Source organism: Ambystoma mexicanum, chromosome 11, assembly GCF_040938575.1.
Source record: "Ambystoma mexicanum isolate Mex_15411 chromosome 11, UKY_AmexF1_1, whole genome shotgun sequence".
Taxonomy (NCBI): domain Eukaryota; kingdom Metazoa; phylum Chordata; class Amphibia; order Caudata; family Ambystomatidae; genus Ambystoma; species Ambystoma mexicanum.
This window is the reverse complement of record NC_090934.1, coordinates 1078036977-1078059544: the sequence shown is the minus strand read 5'-3', so window position 1 is coordinate 1078059544 and position 22568 is coordinate 1078036977. Positions and strand designations below refer to the sequence as shown.

Sequence of the window (22568 nt, the reverse complement as noted above, 5' to 3'; positions counted from 1 at the left end):
TAGAAGACTTACCTGACTTCACTAGAACCATATCTACCTACAGTCTTTGTACCATTATTTCTCATAGGGATCTTTTGAGCCAACCTAAAACGCTTTAAAATACTTTGAAAGTATTTACTTGTACACAGACATCTTTCCTAGCCCCTCCCCCTGTGTTTGGTTTGATTTTAAATGCATTTTTTTGAGTTGTACATTACACTTCTGTATGGAAATGTGTTGCTACTATATTTCATGTTCGGTTACTTTTTATAACTATTTCTAGGAGTGTAATGATGCCTCAAGGGCCTGGTGCTAGGAGCCTAGTTTTTTCTGGCCCTCTCTGCCTGGTTGCTACAGTATCAACCCTTTACCTGCCTTTAGAAGCTGTATAAATGCCTAGTGTGCATTTGTCTCATTTATGTGGTTATGTACTAGAGGCAAGCGGGGAATCAGTGCAATTTCTGTGTGGCATTTTGGGGTCCCAATTATGAATTTATAAATGTATGTTCAGTCTTAGCCTTTTATATATTGTGCCTATCCACCAAGCAGTGGACAACACATTTAGTTTATGAGTGGGTAGGGGTTTTTATAAACGTATACTCTTTTTTACGCATACACTTTCACTGGGTTATGCTTCACACAAAGTCCTTATGTGCCCGTATATAGAGATTTTACAATAAAGTGTAAAAAATGTTTTAGTATACCAGCATGGCGTGTTCTCTAGGAGCCACTACTGCGAATAACTGTCCTTCACGCCGAGCCTGACTCTCCCTTGAGTCAAGTCCGACTCCCCTGCCTCCAATATCTCTTTAGAGAGTTTGAAACTTAAGCCACATGCGTTTCCATATAAAAGCTTGCTCCCTAACCTGTTAAGGGCATGTATAGTGTGTGCGTATGTTTATTCCACATGATAAATGGTTTCATTTTGTGAGGGTGTGTGAATTCTTCCTTCTATTAAGAATGAGAGGGAGAGGGAGGGGATATATGCTTTTCAAAGCCTCTTAACAAATCATGACAATCCACGATAATATGAACAAGACTAGGTTAACCATCGCCATGCACGCAAACATTACATTCACTGCAAAGAAGACCAACTCGATGTTCTCTTTCCAACCTTCACTATAGTGTGCTATTAAGTACCCAATACAGAACACAAACACGCAAAGATAGTTCAAGGTTTGTTATTGAAGGTTCAGCAAAAAGGCTCAATAACGGCTGTCCCTTTCTCGCTCTCATCTCTTGCCTTCTCCAGATGGTTCCCTCGTTAACCCAGGCGTCCCTCAAACCCAGGATGGTCTCTAGTGATCAGTAACTCCTACTGTCCATCAGCTGACCGACGGGTCCTGGTAACCTAAGAGCGAAGACGCACTCTCTGGGAACAATATTAGGTCTATCCCAATTGAAGTCCCACATCAATAATTTATAAAATTATGCCTTACACTCTGATCCCACTTGGTTCTCACATGCTGTTCTACTTTTCGCCCTAATGTGATATTCTTCCTCTCCCTTCCTTCTACTCTCCTCCCCTTTCTACATCCCACTATCCCTCTTGTACTTCCCCTTCTGTCACTCCAATGTTCTCCATCTACCTTCCCTTTTTACCACTACTCTTCCCTCTCCGTACTGTTTCTCTCCCATTTTCACACTACTACACTCTACCCACAGCTTCTCCCGAGTTACTCTCCTTTCACTCTTCCAGTCACCTTCCCAGTCACACAAATTCACCTCCTAGTGGCCTTTTGATAGTTTTACCCACTCAGTCACATAGCCTTAAAACACGTACTCCCAAAATACTGTTCACAGTTTATTAATTTTCTTGAATGGGGCTTTAAGGACAGTCCCAGTCCCCCTTGTCTAGAATAAACAACAACCCGCCCCGCCCCCAATCCAGGCAAGGATTAGATTTAGTGATTGTGGGGGTGCCTTCCAGACACTCAAGCAACACTAATATTTCTTTTGAACCCTGATGTTCTGCTCCCTGTGTGTCTCAGTCACTCTCCCTTCCTACAACTATTCTCACCTTCCCATCCACACCAGTAGCACCCTCTTCCCTGCACACCACTACCACTCTCCCCACTGTGCACCACTTCCACACTTCCCTCTCTGCGCACCACTGCCACTCCACCTGTTCAGTCACTATCCCTTCACTCCCACAGTCAGTCTCCTTTCATTCACCCTTACCCTTCATTAACACCCTCATTCACACACATTACACATTCACAACAGTACCGCTTTCACTGACCAACCAACACCACACATTTTTGGAAAATCCCCTACACACTCCTGTCCACCGTCCTTGCTCATTCTGTAACTCAGTCCATAACCACCTACTCCATGACCTCACTCAAGCAACCCACACCTCCCAGTTCCCCAGCTTATCCTCCTGCTCCTTTTCCTATTGGTCCTCTCCCATTGTTTCCGGAGCATATCTTGCCTGCTCTTTCCCACAAGAAAGGTGTTACAGTAGAAGATACAACGGGTCTAAGCCCCTGCCGAGCCTCACCAATGGTGATCCGCATGGAGCAATGTTCCAGTTTGTATTAGGGAACTACTCAGCAGCAAGGTTGAATGTAAGTTGTCGAGTCCTTCAATTATGTCAGGGAGAAACTGCATGGCAGAGTTCCACGTAAGCAGTATGCTGGAGTCCTTTTCAGGGGACCCTGTAGCGGCTACTCCATCGCTACATAACCAGGTGTGTGCTCCTCACTGCCACTTACTGTTGCCACCATTGTCACTGGGTTAATCCTGGGAGGAATCATCTTGCGGGAGGCTCTGGTGGGCTGTGGTATTGCCAGGGATCTGCTGGGTCTACTGGCATTACAAGTTTTAGGAAACGAGAAAAAAAAAAGAAAAGACAAGCCAGCAGCTTCATGTAGAGGCACGAGGGTGAATTAAGAGTGGTGCTGTCTGATTACAAATAGACTCAACTGCCACCTTCCTTCTCTGGGGGTAGCAATGGCACTGGCTTCTACTACCCTCACAAGCCTCCCACTTCAAGCTTCGAGGTGGGGTGGCTCCCTGCTCCCAGCCAAAACATACTGACCTTTTCACACCTTGCATGCAAACCTAATTCACTACTTTCTCCTGCCAACCAATATCTCACCTTGCACAACTTCATCAATACTGCTTCAAGCTCCTGTGCACCATCCTTCCTCGATTTGGCCTCTTTGTCCCTTTCCTCCTTTCTTGATCACTCATTAACGCACACTTTTCAGTTTCCTGTGCCCCTTTTTATCCCCCCCTCTATTACATTCCCTCCCCACCTCCATTGGTTCTCTCCATCGGTTGGTTCGATGTGCCAACTGCTGGTTTCTCTCTCCCCACGTACCGAGTTATAGATACACAAGTGCACGAAATGGGCACTAGTTAGCCCTTTTTGTATGCAGGTTCGCCGACATTTGGAAATGGAGACCTGCTCAAGGCAAGAACAATTTTAAAGTTAATTTAAGGGTCCCAATTGCTGCTCTGATATCTGGACCGTGCCAAATGGGAACATGGTTGCAGTCCATGTCAGATGGAGCGTCTAGATGGATAGTTTAACAAGCAGACCATTTCGTAGTCTTGCTGAAAGTAATTTTAGCGTTTTAATCCAGTTACTGTAATGCGTGTGGACTGCCAGTTGGACAAGCGTAGCATAGCGGTTCTGCAGTTACTCACCAGCTCTCTTCCAGTTAGGTTGCTTCTACAGAAATCTGGCAGACGTGCACAATTTCCGGGCTAAATAGCAATAAATCTTGCACCGGTACCAGGAGGCTCGGAGTATTCACACTCCTTAGAAATCATCAGAATGAAATCATACGCAACCTCCAATCTTTAAACTATTTGTGTACAATGTCACAAAGCAAAACTTAAGAATGCAACACAAGATTTGTGCGCGCAGGAGGGCCCATCTCCTGAAATGTAGCAAGTTAACAATCACTAAATTATTTATCATGGGATTTTAGAGTTTTTGGTATTGCTCTGAAAGCACAACAACAAAAAAAAAAATCAAGTATGTTCTCATTTATGCTCGAAGGGAGATTGATATACACACACACACTTTATGTAGGTTTCTGTACTCCGCTAATGCAATTTATCAGTGTAACGTTGTCTTCTACTGTCCAAATGGCAAAGTGCACTGCAAAATTTCAAGTTACTTTTTTCCACACTCACTTCACACAGGGCACAGCGATTCCAGTGTCAATGAACACTTATTACCGGCTCAACGTAAAGAGGTCAACGTAAAGAGTGAAACTCTGTATGATGAATGCCTCCTCACGAGCAAATACTGAAAGTAGGGGCTGCAAGTATGCCACTAAGCAATCTTATGCCATCACAGGGAATCTTCAATGATATTGATATTTTATTTCTACCACGTTTGTACACAAGTGTTTCAGAGCAAGGCAAGGCAAGGGAACAGGGGAGAATAAAACAACAATCTTACTAGGCCCAGTGACATTGAGAACGCGCAAGTGCACGGAAGGGGGGGAGAAGTGGAGAGTGCGGAGCAAAGGAGAAACAGATAAATATTAACAAATAAATAATAAAGGCAACAAACGGTGGTAGTGCAGCCAGCAAATTGCAAGTGCTGGGTTTAAGGCAGCAGACAGGGTAGGTCTGATAAGTGCAGGAAGAAAAAAGGTGGGGGCGGGTCTGTATGGGTACAGATGCAGCCCCCAGTGCAAGGGGTAGCCCAGAGTCAGTGCAGAAGGGTGGCAGGGTGAGCAGGTACCTGGGCCCAGAGTACAGAGGGTGGCCAGGTGCACAGTGCCAAGTGAGAACAGATCAGCAGGGTAGAAGGGGAGCGAAAGGCAGATGCAAAGAGGAAGGTCTTGAGGTGCTTCCGGAACTGGAGATGGTGCTCTTCACGTTTTAGAGTGGCAGGGAGGCTGTTCCAGAGGGAGGCCCCAGCCGAAGACAGATCTACCCCCAACTTGTTTCTTTGAAAAATGACTGACCCTGGATGAGTTCGAGGTAGAGGAGCCAAGAGCTCAAGAGGGGAGATATTTGCGGAGGGATAGCTGAAGGTATTTTGGACCTAGGCCCCAGAAAGCCTTGTGGACAATGCAGAGGGTTTTGAATTTAATCCTTGCATCCACTGGGAGCCAATAGAGATATTTCAGAGCTGGAGAGATATGATCCCAGGGCTTGAGGCCAAGGACATGTCTTGCAGTCCTGTTCTAGATTAGTTGCAGAGGGCGGAGAGTAGAGACCGATTTAGAAAGAGGCTGTTACAATAGTCCAACCTAAAGAGAACCAGAGCATGGGACACCAGGAGCCTCTGGGGGAAGGAGAGGAAAGGCAGAGTACCTCCGAGGAGGTGCAGTAGGAAGTTTGACTTTTTAGAGACACCAGAGATGTGGGCAGAGAAGGAAAGTGTGGAGTCAAAGATGACCCAGAGGTTCTTAGCCTCGCAGGTGGGGGTAGGAGGAGGGCCAAGGGAGGCTGGCCAGCGAGTGAGGGGAAAGGAGAGTGCTGATGAGGAGGAGCTCAGTCTTGCTGGAACAATGTTGACAAACGTTTACAAATACACATCAGAGACCTGTGTAATCGATGCATTAAATATACTGTTCTTATACCGTGCATACCTCTCATTCCATCTGATACCAATATGCCTTTCAAATTCAAAAGAAGACAGTTTCCTATACATTTAGTCTTTTCAATTACCATTGATAAGTCACAGGGACGTACGCCCCTTTCCTGGAAGCGATGAGTGCTAATTCCGATATTGAAGAAAGGGGGCAGAAGTGACCATTTGAATTACCAACTGATACAGACCTTTAAGATATGCTAGCACCTAGTATGTTATGCCGGGTGTTCGCTTAGTATTCTACCTGTACTACCAAGTCTGTCTGCTCCATAGCTCTTAAAGGCACATGTGTTTTTACAGCTGCAGCACACAGCTCCTTATGGGCAGTGTTGCTGGGGAACCTTGGGGTCCTCTTAAGATTATTTTTCTATATCCTCAATTAGAACACCCTAGCGGGTGTCTTGCAATGCTGATTGGTCAATCTGCAGGCTATACGTACTGGTATAGCCCGCAGATTGATTACAGCCCGCATTAAGGTTTGGAATGGCTCATGTGATCCCAAAGACCTGTGGGGTAGGGAAAGGTGGGGTGGTGAGCATGGGGGTGGGTGGCATGTAAGCCTGGAAAATGGACACGTTGGTCGGCGTCTAATTTCGGAATGGAAAGAGCACTCTGTTCCGAAATGCACGTTGCCACATAGCCCCACCCACGGAAACAGGGAAACTAAGCCAAAGGAAACGCTTTTGGTTTTGATGGTGCAAGGAAAGCGTTTCCATAAGGGGAAAGGCGCAGACATGAGATGCATTGTTCCGTAATGTGGAACGTGAAGAAATATTTTTTTGCCGGCAACAAAATGACAGGGAATCTTGGGCGCACCACTTCACGTTGAGTGCTGCATGGAAATGGCAATGGAGAAAAAGGGCACCGAAAGGTAAGTGAGTAGCCTGCTAAATGAACGTATGTGCAGATGCCGCTTGCAAATGTTTAGTAACTGCATGTTAGTGTGCAGTAATTGGTAACTTCTATTTGTGTAGTGGGGAAATAAAACACCTGAAATACCCTTAATTAGAACTGGCATACCAACACCTGATTCCACTGTAAGAGCATACACCTCCCACCCTAGCACCTTCCACCACCCTATAAAAAAGACGTTTCATTGAAATGCACAAAATTGCAATATGGTAAATAAATGTCTGCAACATTTATTTACCATTTTGCTATTTTTTGCACTTTAATTAAAGTAGAATAAATGAGACATGTTCAATTGAACACTGAGGATGTTCTAATAGGTTTATAGACCTGCTGCGAGGGCCGTACCGGGCGTTATGGTCCCTCATACCTCTGTCTTCAGGGCCCATGACACCCGGTACAGCCCTCGCTGCAGGTCTATAAAGCTATAGTAACTACAGTTACTAAGGATAGAGCGATACTCAGGATCTCCCAAAACTTTATAGACAGATTGGAAAACACCACCTTCAGTGGAGTGCCAGTCACAGACAATCTCCTAATTATAGCTGCTGGAATTGGACGTGTTCTACCAACTATTGTGCCGCAGGCTGTATCCATGGGGCGTGGGGGGCATAAAATAGAGAGATTGCAGAGGAGTGTGTGCTGGAACTGTATAAAAGGTGAGGCTTCTGGAGTGAAAAGCAGGTCGACCACTGGAAACTGAAGACAACCAGAGATGCTTGCATACTCTTTGCAACACCGTGAAGCAACCACTGCTGTCCTGACCCCGTAATCAGTGCTAAATAGGAGCCCCGAAGAGGACTACTCCTTCCCTTTGGCTGGTGGGAACAACCAGTCCCAAGACTAACTTTGAAACAAGCCATCTCCCGAGGTCCTAGGAGTTTCCAGAGCTGCAGAACGCCAATACGAGGAGACCTGTTGCCCATTTTGAGTGCATCATCGTGGCAAGGCTGAATCCGTCCAAATCTTTGCTGAATCCGTAAGGACACTCCAAAGATCTGATCCAACTCGGCCAGACCCACTCAGAGTGTGGGACTGCAGGAAGCAAAGAAGACTGATCAGGCAAACCGTGTCCTTAGTTGATGCTCCAGAAAAGGCGCCAAAGTGAACCCAGCTGGAAGTCATGCTACAGGTCCGCCTTCGAGACAGCCGCTAAAAGATCCTGTCCATTGTCCTACCTTCAGTAATCAGACCAAGGAATCCAATCTAGAGGTCAGGACCAGAGTTGCAACATTGCGAAGCATCCAGCACAAACATTTTCTGCTAACTATGTACTGTGGGGAAAAAGTTATTGCTTACCTTATTCCAAGAAGTCACTCCAGAGCATTGTAGTGCACGTAGAGGTGACCATGACAACCCACTCTTACCTCAAACCCAAGCCGCTGCGTGTGTCCATTTCTCAAGTCCGTTTTAAGGTCTCCCTTGTTAGTTGTTAATTTGCTGTTTCAATAACACTAGAAACTGGAAGAAATCCACAGGAACTTTTCACAATTCACTGCTTGTCACGACTTCAAACCCTCTCCGAACTGCCTTTAGTTAAGGTTGCGTTTTGGGACTTAAAGGACTTAATATGCAAAGAAACCGTCTCTACAACGAAGCTCATGTTACACTAATCATTTTCCTCCCTTTAAGTGACTTTACTATGCGTTTGCAGACTAAACGCATTACCGTATAAACCGCTGAAAACCGCATGATGGTACAGTAACCGATAATACGATTACATTCTTTTCTCATCAAGATGGCCTGCCTTTCGTCTATAATTACAGTGGACATTCCTTATACACTAAGTTTCAACATAGCCCATCCTGTTTCTCTAGTCTTTTTAATATTTGACTGCACCCTTTAAATATACATAAGAGCTTCTCTGCACAGAAACAAAGATGGATTAAATTTACAAGAAATGTTTGATTTCAAGACTAAACTCAAGTACTGCAGCGATCTAAGGTGGCTGTCCTCACCCCCAATACCCGACAGGCCAAAAGAAAAGCCAAGAAACTGAAAGAAGCAGTCTCTTGCTTTTCCCAAAACTCCAGACCTCTTGAGGATATCCAGTCAGCCGCTATCTGCCCACAGAGTGTTAAAATGACTTATAAGAATAAAATTGCTCTATGGTATTTGCACAAGCTACTCTCTTCAACTGCCTTCCTCTCCCACTTTACCACATTCCAAAATGTCTTCCCTACTAATTATCTATATGGTATGCTGCTGTCATCTAGGCTTGGTCACTGCTCCATAGATATGCGTGCTAAAAAATACGAACTTCAACCTGGTAGCTTCCCAGAACTGGAGAGCTCCCCCCCACACCTCCCACACCACCCAAAACACAAAATAATGCTTAATTTAGGTGTTCAATGCTAAGAAGAAGACTTGAAGGGATCAAAATACAGATTTGATAACCAAGAGCTAAAAATAACTCTGACTGAATAGGAGCCTCCCAGAGGGAAAGAGTGGCCGGTAGGGCGTTTCATAAATCACATTCTCATGGGTGACAGGTTATGTAACTAAGTAGAGCACTGCATAACGAACAACAAAGCATAGGAGTGGTTGGCTGCTCTTTTTTCACACCAATTTACACCCGATCAGCCAGACTAATAGTTCAAGCTCAACACATGTGCCTTGGCAGCAGGACCACCCAGTATATCATGGGTTACATACCTCGGTCGGGATGACACCCCTCAATCATCCCAAGGCTGTTAAATCAATTTAATTGGATATGACAAGTGCGTAATAGTGACTGATTATTACAGCACTTTAAAGCAGATCCGCATGAAGTGCTACGGAAATCAACCAATTATTAATCAGGATGTTTTAATACCTGAAAAGGTATGCATTTGATGTTCTTATTTGCCTCAGTTGTGAAAATTGTATTTTGGTTCCTACATTCCTATATTAAGATTTAGCGTTATCGGAATACCAAAATCTAGACATGTGTAATGTTGCATGGACATTGACATGGTGCCTGGTTTTGAGTGTAAGGAGTAGTGTAAGGTAGCTATTGGCAGCTGTCTGTTTAGTAGTCCAATATCTCTCACTACTAGCTTATTTTGATACCAGCATTCAATAATGTGAACATATAATAGCCTACGTGGGTTACCTCTCCCATATCTTCTTCCTCCTCTTCTTCTGATGTCACCTCTTCCGTCGTTCCATTCTGAAATAGAAGACAAATAATTTCAAACTTGAGTCCAAGAAATGGCAGGGTTGAACCTAAACCCACAGTCAAGGCTCCTAATGATATAATGATCCCTTAAAGACCCAAGATCCTGCAGAAATCATTGCATCACAGGTGTGACCTGCCCAAACACCACATGCAAAAAGATGGTGCTTAGCAGCTCACATATGTAAATTATCCCAGCCCACCAGGTTCACCAAGTCCGTTTCCATGCACCATGCCTACAGTTCCTATTTCAAATACACCAATTCCAGAACAGCTGGCAAAAGCAAGCGCTGTGGCCACCATTCATGTTTTTATTTGATAAATATGACAAATTACTGTGGTCATAATAATGACCATCTCAGAATAACCAACACAATAAAAGCGTACTCCATCAAATCACAAAACAGTGCATGCAAAAAAAGGACAAAATTAAAAATCACACAGTAAAAAATGCAAAGTGCTATGATTAAAACTAAACCACACGCAAAGACACTTTTTTTTAATATCCTGCTTTATGACAAAGTTAAGCCTTTAGGTGTGGGACCGGGTATTGAACCTGTGCTGCTTTACATTGCCTTGCTTCCAAGACAAGTGTGTTGCCCCTGAGATCCTCCTGGGCCATAAACGGTAAGCGTAGGAAACCCATCACAACAGGTTTACTTAAGTTACCGAATCATGTAAGTTATTCATAGTAGCCTTCATTTTGTATTCCTTGAGCCTTAAACATATTTTAAAATTGGCTTAAACCATATGTTGGGCAAAGTGATTTACCAAGGATGACAGAAAAGTAAATCATGAACATTTTGCACAATAACAACATCTCATCTACTTATTTATTCGAACTAGTCTGTAGCACTATTAAGTTCATGGGCGAGATGAACATAGAAGAAAGCTGTTGTAGATTGACCTGCAATCGGTGGGGACTGGGAGTACGTGATACAGGATCTCCCTATAGGCTTCTTTCTTATCTGACTCCAACAGGCAGGAGAAGCGTAACATACAAGTCATCCGTCATTAATCCCACAGTTTAGTGGAGCGGGTGATGGAAGGAGAAGCACATCGTCAAGAGCCAGTCATGGGTGCCCACCCTTATACGTAGGTGCAGGTGGGGTTTGGGAGTTATGGAAGGGGAGTGGAGCAGAAACTCAAACCATGAGACAACCTACATATGGTGACTACACCCTGCACAGGAGGCATTGGGTTCGTTAAAAAATCATTCATTTTGTGATTTGTTAATATCCCATGTAACCCTATACTTAGCATGAAATGTCAACACTAATTTCACAGTGAAAATACTGTGCATATGGGGTAACATTACTGCAGCATCTGATTGTGCACTAATATGATGACAGTCCCCGCACATGTGAGGCTGGACCTTACATATGGAAGGTTTGCCAGGCTTATCTGGTCTAATATGTCTTTAGATGGCATCAATATAAAGTAATTTCAACTTGCACTTGGAATAGGATGGCAAACACATGCACATGTGATTCAAACTTTGGCATGGCTGATATCGCAGGAAACCTCATTACTTTGTGTGGTGTAATTGATGTGAAAGGTCAAATGGGCACATTTAAAAAAAATATGTATATATTTATTGTGCACTAGCCAAATAGTTTGACTTTTAGCACAGTGTACAAAAACATACAAAATGTACGCATTCAATTCACAGATAAAACACTAAAATTAGAAAAGAAAAAAAATGGAAAAGCTAAAAGAAAGAAAAAACATGATACATTGCATAGTATAAAAAATGAAACATAACAAAAAATCTTTTTCTTCTCCACATGTTTCTCAATTTATAAAAAAGCTAAATTCCTTCACAATTCAAACCACTTCGGCAGTCAGGAAGATCTCATTACCTGATGATAATCTGTCCCAGAACTCAGTGTTTAACATACATCATGGACACACCTACAGAATCTTTACCCTCAGGTCCCAGGACAATTAGATAGCAGGTCTTTAATTGACTAGCGTTCTTCAGTGTCACATTTGTCACAAATGTCACTGGTAACCCCTTCATCTCTAATGGATAATATCTCGAGGGTTGGCCTTAAATTTAATTGAAATATCAAAAAGGATGATCTTGTATATGGATCAGGTGATTTAAGTAGGCAGGACCGACAATCGTTACCCAACACTGAGAATGAAGCGGATACCTTAGCCTTCCTTATATTGTCTATTGTGCCTATCCAATCCCATTGTTTCAACTGTTCCTTGACTTTGGACGGGTTTTGGACTAGGAGATCAATGCAACAATCAGACCTAGTCAATATCTCAACATTTTATCTTAAATTTAACCAGAAACCCCATTATCCGCACGCTGCATTGAGAGCGCCACATCCTCGTAAAAAACTCTTGGGGGGATCTAAAAATCAACCTATACAAAGAGATCCACTTCCACTCCATCTATGATCTAAGAGATGACGGACCTAGTTCATATCTGAGGCATACTGTTGGGACACAGTTCGGAAGGTTTAAGGTTCGCTTCCATAATTTTGCCTGCATTACATCCATAGATATTGGATTACAATCCAAACCAAACAATATTATGGGGACCACCTTTCTTATATAAAACCTTACAAGCGGCAATATGGAAAATTTGCAGCATCTGGATTTAATTCTTTTCATTTGAGCTCCCAGCTTCATAAGTCAATAGTTCGGAGAAGATGGCTTTTCGTTGGAAAGGATTCAATTGAAGCTCCCAAGTAGGTCAGTTCGGTACAATTTCTATGGGGAGATGATCCAATTCCCAGGTGTAGGGCTTAACTACCTTTTTCCAGTGTTTAAATATTAGTACCTTAGACTTTGTTGGGTTAATGGTTAGGTTATGATTACGAGCATAGATCTCCAATGCAGACAAGAGCCGTTGCAGCCCAACCTGGGAATGATCTAAAACTAGTTCATCCACGTAACCTAACCAATTGATTTTTAGATTTCCAATACGAGTTGCTATTAGGCCCATCTCAAGCAGCCATCTAGACAAGTCAGCCATAAAAAGAATAAAGAGAAGAGGAGCTATCAGGCACCCCTGACACACTCCTCTTTCAATCTTAATAGGACAGGACAATAGTCCAGATCTGGATAATCTAACACGCATTGTTGTAGCAAGATGAAGTTCTCTCAAAATTGATAGTAAATTGGAAGGAACCCCCAAGGCGTCCAATTTCTTCCACAGGAGATTCCTGTTAATTGTGTCGAACGCCTAGGAGAGGTCAATCCATACCCCAAGGAGGCTTGGGGGGGGCACAATTTTGAAGAGAGTTTGCACTTAAGCTGCTTGAAACCAGGCCATTCAGTGACGTTGACAAACCCTTCCTGAAACCTAGGTATAATTCCCTTAGATTTGGCCCAGTTCTCCAGCTCCCCCAATATTAGGCCGACAAAGTTTACTTTCGCAGTCTAAGAGTGAGATAGGAAGATAATTTAAAGCCAATAATCGATCCCCCTTTTTATGAATTGGTATCACAATGGACTGTTTCCACGTTTCTGGCAATTTCTTTGCAGAGATTATGCTGTCAAATAGCTGTTTTAACACCTGCAGCCAGGGTGGGTGGGTTCATTTTTAGGATCAAATTACTAAGGCCATTTGGGCCCCACCGCTCTGAAAGAGGAGGAGTTCCTTATTAACATTTCAAGGTCTGTACTAGTAAAAGCAAGCAACCACTTAGAGATAATTTTTATCTCAGTGGTCGATGTATCTAAAGATCCATACACCTCCGAGAAGTGATCGACCCACACCTGTTCTTGTATGATAGATTCCCGTTTCTGGCCATGAGAATCATAGTTGGATCCAACCATTGTCCAGAAATGTCTGAAATTCCTCAGGCATAGTGAGCAGAGCATTCTTTTACCGTCTTGTTGGAGTACAATATACCTGTGTGATCGGATCCAATTTCTATAGTTGTTATTCAAGATTCTCACAGCTTCTCTATAGGTCTCTGCATCACGGTGGGTTTTTCTTAACACTGTCATTTGTTGCCTTAAACTTTTCTTCTGTTCCAGAATTTGAACATTAAAAGGTGTGTTTAAGCACCATATGCGGTTTCTGAAGCTGGGCATCTGATGGATTCAAATTTGACAGGAAGGAGAAGAAGGCCTACGGGTCACAGTATCCCAACAATTGTTGATCAGAAAGTTGATCCACCATATCATTAAATATATTATTGAGCGATCGGGGCGTGGCTTGGAAGCCATGTGAGAGGACGCGCTCTTGGGAGAGCTCCCGGAGATCCTACATTTATCCTGTGCAATAGTGCATTGGCACTAACTCCCGCGGGCCAGAAACGAGAGTACCTGTCCATGAATATGAGCTGCACAACTATGGAAGAGCTGAAACCTCCACAAGCCCGGCAACGGTAGATAAATGCCATCGAAGTTCCTGGAGTCGCGGACCGGACGGAGTGAAAATGGCGGCCACACCGGACAATGGAGGGGACACAAACGCGCTGAAAGGAACACCCTTGCGGTGATCGGCGGCGACGTGGGCGGTGCAGGCCGTGAAGATACAGATAAGCCTTTGGGAGAGCGTCAGCGCGTCTCTGTGGGCACCGATGACCTAACGCGGGCCTGGGAAACGGTCGGCGACGGTCGGCGGTCGGCACTAGGACCCGCCTGAGCTGACTGGTGCAACGGACTACGTGCTTTGGCCCTGACCTTTGAGGGATACTCGGATAGTGGCTGATCCTACGACGGGGTCGCGTGTACGGGCCCACGGCTTACAGCGGCTGTGGAATGGCGAACAAGGCCGTCAGACAGAGAGCAAAACAGCCCACATTGGACGAGTTTACCAAGACACCGACGGGCCCAGAGAGTGCTCGGACCAAGGAGAAACCACCCATGGCCGCGGCTAGCCCAAATCAGGATGTGCTGGCTGCTCTTGCTGAACTGAAGGCGGACTTGAAAAGCGCTTGGGAGGCCAAGCTTGAAATGGTGGTGGCGGACCTGAAAACTGCGCTCGACCTCAAAGTCGGAGAAGTTCGGGAGGAGGTGAACCTACTTCGACAGGATGTGAAGGCCCTTTCGGAGCGCACAGAGAGTCTAGAAAAGGAGGGCAGCGCCAATACGGCAGACTGCGCCTCACACAAGGCCGATCTGCATATTTTGGAACAGAAAGTACGCAACTTGGAGAACAGGGCCGAAGAAGCGGAGGGGCGCGCCCGAAGGAACAATATCCGTGTTGTGGGCATCCCGGAAGGATTGGAGGGTCATAACCCCACAGACTTCATTGAAAATATGTTGCTCCAAGAGATCACCGGGGGTGCGCTGTCGCAGGGTTTTGCGGTGGAGCGAGCACATAGAGCATTGGCTAGGAGGCCTCCACCGGGCGGTCCGCCCAGGCCAATCATAGCCAAAATCCTTAACTACCGTGACCGGGAAAGGATCTTAGAGCATTTTCGTAAAGGAGGAACCATCAAAAGGGGGGAGGCCACTATAACGGCCTACCCAGACTATACCATGATGGTGCAGAGGAGTCGGATGAACTTCGGGGCGGTCAAGAGAAGATTGAGAGAGGCAGGGAAGAAATATATGCTCCTCTACCCGGCCAAATTAAAGGTGATCCACAATAATAGATCCCTGTTTTTTGAGTCACCGGAGGAAGCCATGGGTTGGCTGGACATGCAGGGCAGCCCCCAGGAGTCGGAGGTCCGGGCGGATGAAGGTGGCAATGAGAGATAAGTGCTCTACGACGAGAGAGGGTGTTGCCGGAGACTATGGGACTTGATTATAGTTATTCCTATGGCCTGGGGAGGTCGGGCCTGGAACCGGATGTTAAATGCACTGTTTGCACTGTAATTGTTGTCATACATGGGAGCCTTTCGGGGCTGGTCCATTCACCCCCGTTTAGTATTTCTTAGTTAAGTGGCCGCTAGGGCGACTTTACCCTACTGGGCTCTGTGTGTAACAGCCGGAACTAGATGTGGGGGGGCCTGAGTTCCCGGGATGGAGCTGGGCAACAGTTGGGGAGGGAGTTGGGGGGGAGGGGATGGGCAGGGGGAAGGGGGGGTGTGGGGGCAGTTGGGGTGTACATAGTGTTGGGAGGTTTGAATGGGATCGCGAGCCCTGAGGGAAGATTTTGGATGAGACTTCTGGATAGCATGAACGAACAGGGATGGTCGGGGGGGAGAGTGCAAGATATCAGTACATCATGGGGGAGCTTAAATTGTTAACATGGAACGTCAGGGGCCTCAATAGCTACCTTAAACGGAACAAAGTTATGTTGTACTTGAGGCGACAAAAGATAGACGTCGCATTACTGCAAGAGACGCATTTGACCCGAGACAAATTAGAGCTGGTGAAGAAAAAGTGGGGGGGAACGGTGGTAGGATCCGCGTACTCAGCTTATGCTAGAGGCGTGCTGATCTGGGTGGCGCCACATGTCCCGTTTCAACTGCAGCAGGAACGTGTGGATACTGAGGGTCGTCTGGCTATGGTGAGAGGAGTAGTCGAGAACAGAGAGATGTGTGTAGTGAACACGTATGCCCCGAACCAGGGCACGGCAGAGTACTTCCGGACCATGAGTGCCAACTTGAGTTGGTGTGTGGGGAGTGTGGTGTTCTGGGGAGGGGATTTTAACTGTGTGTTGGACCCGGGGATGGATAGATCCGACGATAAGGTGATTAGGCCCGCCCCGGCGGCCCGGGTGCTGCGGACACTGCTGCGGGACTTTGAGCTCGATGACGTGTGGAGGACTAAGCACCCCACTGAGAGACAGTACTCGCATTACTCGGCCCCGCAGCGGTTGCACACTAGGCTAGACTATATTTTTGCCACGTCGGACGTCTTGGGGGATGTGTCTAGTGCGGAATATAGAGCGAGGGTCCTCTCGGACCACTCGCCTATGGTGGTGGGATGGCAATATGGCCGCCCCAGAGCGCGGATCCCGACGTGGCGCCTGCGCGCAGAGGCGCTTAAAGACCAGGCCTTTAGGGAAGACATGCGGGAGGAAATAGTTAGCTATTTCGATACCAACACTGGCAGCGTTGACTCGGCGGGAACTCTGTGGGAGGCCTTTAAGGTTGTGGTACGCGGGGTGGCGATTGCTAAATCGAAAGGTTTGCAGAATGGGGCCCTGGTCGATTTACAGAAGGCGGAGAGAGAGCTGGAAAAGGTGCTGAAGAGCGAGCATATAGATGACGAACTGGTGCTTAAACTGCAGCAGCAGTGTACAGAACATTGGGGGAGGCTCTGTAATCTAAATTACAAAAAGTATATTGAAAGGCAACATGCGGGAGGAGATAAAACGGGTCGTCTTTTGGCATGGTTATATAAAAGAGAAACCCCGAGGCCCCCGATTAGGACAATAATTAGAGAGGATGGGGAGCAGATAGATACCCAGGAGGGTGTCAATGAGGAATTCGTAAATTACTACAAAGCATTGTACGGGGATCCGGGTGGCGGCGACCGGGAGGAAATGTTGGAGACCCTGCAAGATATCGGGCTGCCCAGGTTGAGCACGGAGGAGAGAGAGGAACTAGATGCCCCAATAACACTAGAGGAGTTGGAGGCGGTCGTCCGGCAGCTACCCACTAGCAAGACCCCAGGAACGGACGGCCTGCCCAGTGAATTTTATAAAACTTTTGGAGCGGAAGTACTCCCCCCGATGCTTGATATGCTTAATGAGGCGTTCGAGAAGGGGAGGTTGCCGGAATCGCTCAGGGAAGCGACTATTATACCGCTCCCTAAGCCTAATAAACCCGGGCATAGTTGTGGGTCGTACAGACCAATATCTATGCTGAATCAGGACAGCAAAATACTAACGGCTGTCCTGGCCAACAGACTGCGAAGGGTGATAGGCAAACTGGTACACCCAGACCAAACGGGATATGTCCCGGGGAGAAACATTGCCCAAAACCATAGACGACTCCACCGGGTGATTGAAATGGGATCTGACAGTGATGGGGAAATGGTGATAGTGTCGTTGGACGCTGTTAAAGCCTTCGACTCGGTTAATTGGAAGTGGCTGCTGGCGGCCTTGAGAGAATACGGACTGGGACCAGGATATATTAGATGGGCGGAGCTGCTGTACAGCGCTCCGCTGGCTAGAGTGCGGACGGGCATGATTATATCCGAGAGATGGCAGCTTAGTAGAGGCACTAGACAGGGGTGTCCTTGGTCCCCGATGTTGTACATCCTGGCCCTGGAGCCTCTGGCACTGTACTTGCGGCAGCAGTATGATAGCGTGGGCATTGAGGTGGGGGGAGAAAACCAGCTGATATCCCTGTATGCGGACGACTTGTTATTGTACTTGAGTCATCCGGAGGAGAATTTACAATATATCCTGGACGTGATGGGGAGATATGCGAGGTTGTCGGGCATAGCGGTCAACCCCCAGAAATCGTACATCTTCCCGCTGGGCTGTTATAGGGGTGTTCCCACGGAGCGGTTGCCGGTGCTCCAGGTGCCCTGGTCAGTCAATACATTCCGTTACCTGGGAATAGATATCTACCACACGGTTGAGGAAGAATACAAGCATAATACAGAGATGGCTGTTGAGAAGATACGCACATGTATGAGCTTTTGGCAGAGGTTGCCCCTAGCGATGATGGGGCGTGGGGCGATGATCAAGATGGTAGTTCTGCCTAGGCTGCTACATTACTTTAGCAACATCCCATACATGATCCCTAGGGGTTTTTTCGCTAAAATAAATGGGGTTTGCAGAGAGTTTCTGTGGCATGGTACTCGTAATAGAGTAGCGCTCTGGAAGTTACAGAACTTTCATGAAAAAGGGGGAGTCAAACTCCCAAACTTTGAGGCGTATTACATAGCGAGCCAACTACAGTTTGTGTCTAAATGGCTGTCCGACGAAGAGACCCCAGAACTCAGACTATTCGGGCAAGATTGTGCCCCATTTTTCTTGAAGGAGGTCATTTGGTTGCCCGAGGCTGTCACGAGAAGGTACCCGGCGATGGTGAAGCTGGGGTGGAAGGTGTGGAGACGGGCATGTACAATGATGGGTGACCCACTTCCGTGTTCTCCGCAAATTCCACTGGTTGCCCTGGCGGGGGTGGATGGACAGCTGAGGGAGATTATTAGGACTTACTGGGAATCGGTGGGGTTGGTGACATTGGGCGATGTGTGGCAGGAGGGTGCTATTAAGGGGTTTGTGGAACTTAGCGAGGAGATTGGATTGCACGAAGGCCAATATGTTACATACCACAGATTGGGGAAGAAAATTCGGGAACTGTGGCCTGAGAATATCATGGCAGATGAATCGGAGGTTACGATGGCGGGGATATATGATACAACGGAAGGAGGACATGAAATTTCTAGGCTGTATGAGATGGTGATGCTGAAAGTTGGGAAGGAACTGACATGCTTACGATTGGAATGGGAGAGTGAGGTGGGGATCGAAATGGGAGATGGGATGTGGGAACGGGCTTTGGGGTACCACAGGAAAGTGTCTCGAAATGCCAGACTGCAGCAAATACAACTGTACATCACGCATAGAGCGTACATGACCCCTCTGAGGATATCCAAATTTCGGAATGCAGGCAGACAGGCGTGCCCCAAATGCGGCGAGGAAAATGCGGACATGACGCATATGTTTTGGGCGTGCCCAGTGACTGAGGGGTTCTGGAGGGAGGCGGCGCGCAAGCTGAGAGAGAGAGGGGTCACGTTTGCCATAGACACCGCCTGGGCATGCCTTCTGGGTGGGTTTCCCAGACCTCGGCAGCAGAAACATGTAAGCAAACTGAAAGACTTAGCGTATGTGCTGGCCAAACGACGAATAGCCATGGGCTGGAAAAAATGTAGCAAGCCACGGGTTGAGGTGTGGTGGAATGACCTACAGAAATGGGCGGAGGCTGAGACAGCGGTGTGGCAAGAGGCGAGTTGTATGTCTTGGGAGGAGGAACTGGGCTCTTTGATGGCATGGAAGACATTGATATCCTGCATATTCGGGACAGGGGTTTTGGGAGATCCAGATGATGACGATGCTCGCTCATGTGCTACAGAAGCGGAACAAGACATGGAAAATGGCTCGCGAGGGGGGAGGGATCAGGGGAGTAGTGCGCACTAATGGTTAAATGTTTATTGGAATAATGTTTATTGCACTGCTGTTTGGTTTGTATTGTTGTTTGTGGTGAAAAATCAATAAAAATCTATTTAAAAAAAAAAAAAAAATATATTATTGAGCATTTTCCCTCTGTCAAATTTCCTAATGTAATTACCTGCCAGATTGGAAGACAGTTTATGGTTAGAGAGAAACGACTGAGTCACATTCAAAGCACTGGGTCGCTTCTAGCTTCGCATGATCATCGATATCCTATTTGAAATTTGATAACTCTCAAAGATGTTTCTAGGAGCAAAGAAGTAAATCGTTGAGAAAGAAGTTCCTCTGTGCCGGACGCTCGCAATGTACCCCCAAATGTTGCCATTAAACAGACATAAATCCCAATCCCTCATAAAATGTACCCACATTATGCCATTACTGGTTTTACACCAGATCCTTCCTATATATGGATCTTTTGTACAAATACATTGCGAGTTCAGATCTCCCGCAACAATTATTTCATCTGCTGGATATTGGAAGGAGTACGCAACTAAACATTGAGAGTTTGCAGGAACTCATTTATAGGCTGTGCTTGGGGGTTCCAATACAGATTTACAACTATACAGCTTGAACCAAATTTAGTGCCTCTTTTCACTGCTCTTACTATTAAGATGCTCTGCCTTTCAATATTTAATATACTTGAAGCATTAAAAGCATTGTTCTTACAAGCAATAAGCAGCCCCCCCGTTGGTCTACCACCTCTCAAACCCAGTGCCAACTGATGGAACGTAGAAAACCCATCAATCCCCCCACTGCACAAGTCAGCCAGGTCTCCTGAAACAAAATCAAATGTCTTGAATATGTGTTTTTTTTTCTTGAGAGAAGGAGGCATAGCCTCTGGTGTTCCATAAAAGTACATTAATCTGGCTATTTACTAGAGCTTCTGCTTACTCATACCCATTTTCAAAGAAACTTGCGAGATTATCTCAGGAACCATTTCCCACATGTTCATTGGGGCTGGTACATTTCCACTTTTATAGCTAAACATTGTTCCTATCTCAGATATTTCGTCAATTGTATGCTCGTCGATGCAGGGCAGACATGTGGGATCCTCAGACCCCTTTGGTCCCACGCCTCTGCCTCCCCTAGAATTAATTCCAAACCAAGTCTTGATTTTAACACTAATTCAGCAATGTTAGTATCAGAACCAAAAGGGAAGCGGTTACGCTCACCTGGTCTCTGTGGAGGCATTGGGGCACGGTTACAGCCCTCCCAGGGTAAGGTTGCTCGGGTCCGACTTCGCCCTCTGTGCTTAATGTGTTGACTGGTGGTAATAGGTGATGCTGCTAGAGACTGCTCCTGCGTGGAGAATAGGGGGTGCGAGTATGCCAGCTTGTGCACCTGATCCCCTTCCAGACCCCTTCTCCCAAACCATGGTACCCGAGGGATGCGCTGTCCCTGGAAAGCTCACCTGTTGATTAGTTTTGGCGAGCACTCCATCCTGCTGCTTCTGGCAGGGGCACGTGTATGATCTGGATCGAGTTCCTTCACTGGTCCCTTGCACGTGGTAGTCCAGTCCTGCTGCGACTAAGCCGCTATACTTCAGCTAAATGTTCCTGTTTGCCTTCGTCTTTACTCGTCTGCTTTTGTTGTATTGTAAAGTTTGTCTTGTATTGCTGTCCGTTCCACTTTTGATGTTTGCTCTTTTGCTTTCTTCCCTTGCAGGTGATGTTGCTGGCACGACAGAAGCTGCGGAGCTCGAGGCAGCAGCCAGAGAGAATGAGGAATGAAGCTGAGGAATGAAGCTGCAGCGGTACAGTAGCTGGTAAGTTAACTAGGGGGCGCGTGGGGTTCAAATGCGGCATGGCCCTAGGACGGATGTTCTAACCTTGTCTTTCTTCTTCAAAGGATCTTAGTTCGTGGATGCGGAGTGCAGTGCTCCAGCGTCGGCATCAAGATCACTGGATGTCAGGAGATGAGTCTTCATATGAAGCGAGGAAGCACCGGTTTCCTGGAGGTGAGTATGCAGGAGAACACCTGGTTTCAAAGGTAAGTAAACTGGTCCAAGCGGCGGTGAGCGTCATGTTGCACAGTAACACGAAGCACCGGTCTTCAGGATGGAGCAGCTTATATAGCGGAGTTTCTGAAGCCACGCCCACCAGGTTCAGCCTGCTTGCCAAACCCTGCCACACCCAATGAGTCAGCACATGAAGACCAGGCCTAGGGAGCCACACCCGACGAGTTACCCGAGGATGTTCTCTGGAATAAAGGTTTTCAGCTCTTGGAAAATAATGATAAGTTATTTATATAGCGCCTTAGTCTAAAGTGCTTTACAGAGCACATATTTTACATACACTATCACCCAACCGAAATTGGTACTCATTTATCGACCTTGGAAGGATGAAAGGCTGAGTTTGCCTTGCAGGGATTCAAACCTGCGACCTGCAGATCACGCTCAGATTGCAGCAGAGAGCGCTCAACCCGCTGAGCTATCTTACCGACAGTAAGAAAAATAAAAGCACCCCTGCACTGAAATGAAGTGTTCCTGCGCCCATCTATATGAGCTTGGCGCCAAAGGCACAAGGACGGAGTCCAGCCAGGGCCCCTGTGTGTATGGGTCCCAAAAGGACATAAGTGAGTCAGGTGACCCATTGCCCAGACCTTCCAGGATTTTGCGGCATGAAATGGCAAATTTTGCGGCATGAAATGGCAAATTTTGCGGCACAAACCTTTATTTATTGCGGCATTTTTGCGGGACATTTTGTATTAACTGGAGGGTGTAAGATTGCCACATTGCAGGAAATAGGTAGAGTGCAAGGCTAGAAGAGAGCCAGGGTATCATTATTATGTGTCTTTTGTATTAATTTAATAGGAAGAGTCCCAGATGTCTCTGGCTTGGCAGAACAGTGTTTGATTTGGCTACATTTCTGGTTTAATCTTCATGCCTATTTAATAGTATT

The 22568-nt window shown here is 46.3% G+C and overlaps 1 protein-coding gene across 2 annotated transcripts in view; it reads right to left on the bottom strand.

Annotated features, from left to right (window-relative positions):
• The window catches only part of UBE2Q2 (ubiquitin conjugating enzyme E2 Q2), a 1419211-nt gene that overhangs the window by 1054902 nt on the left and 341741 nt on the right, over window positions 1-22568 (bottom strand). For both annotated transcript variants that reach the window (XM_069624339.1, XM_069624340.1), the window contains exon 4: window positions 9552-9608. In XM_069624339.1, coding sequence (XP_069480440.1) covers window positions 9552-9608 — 57 coding nt within the window. The remainder of the gene's footprint in view (window positions 1-9551; window positions 9609-22568) is intronic.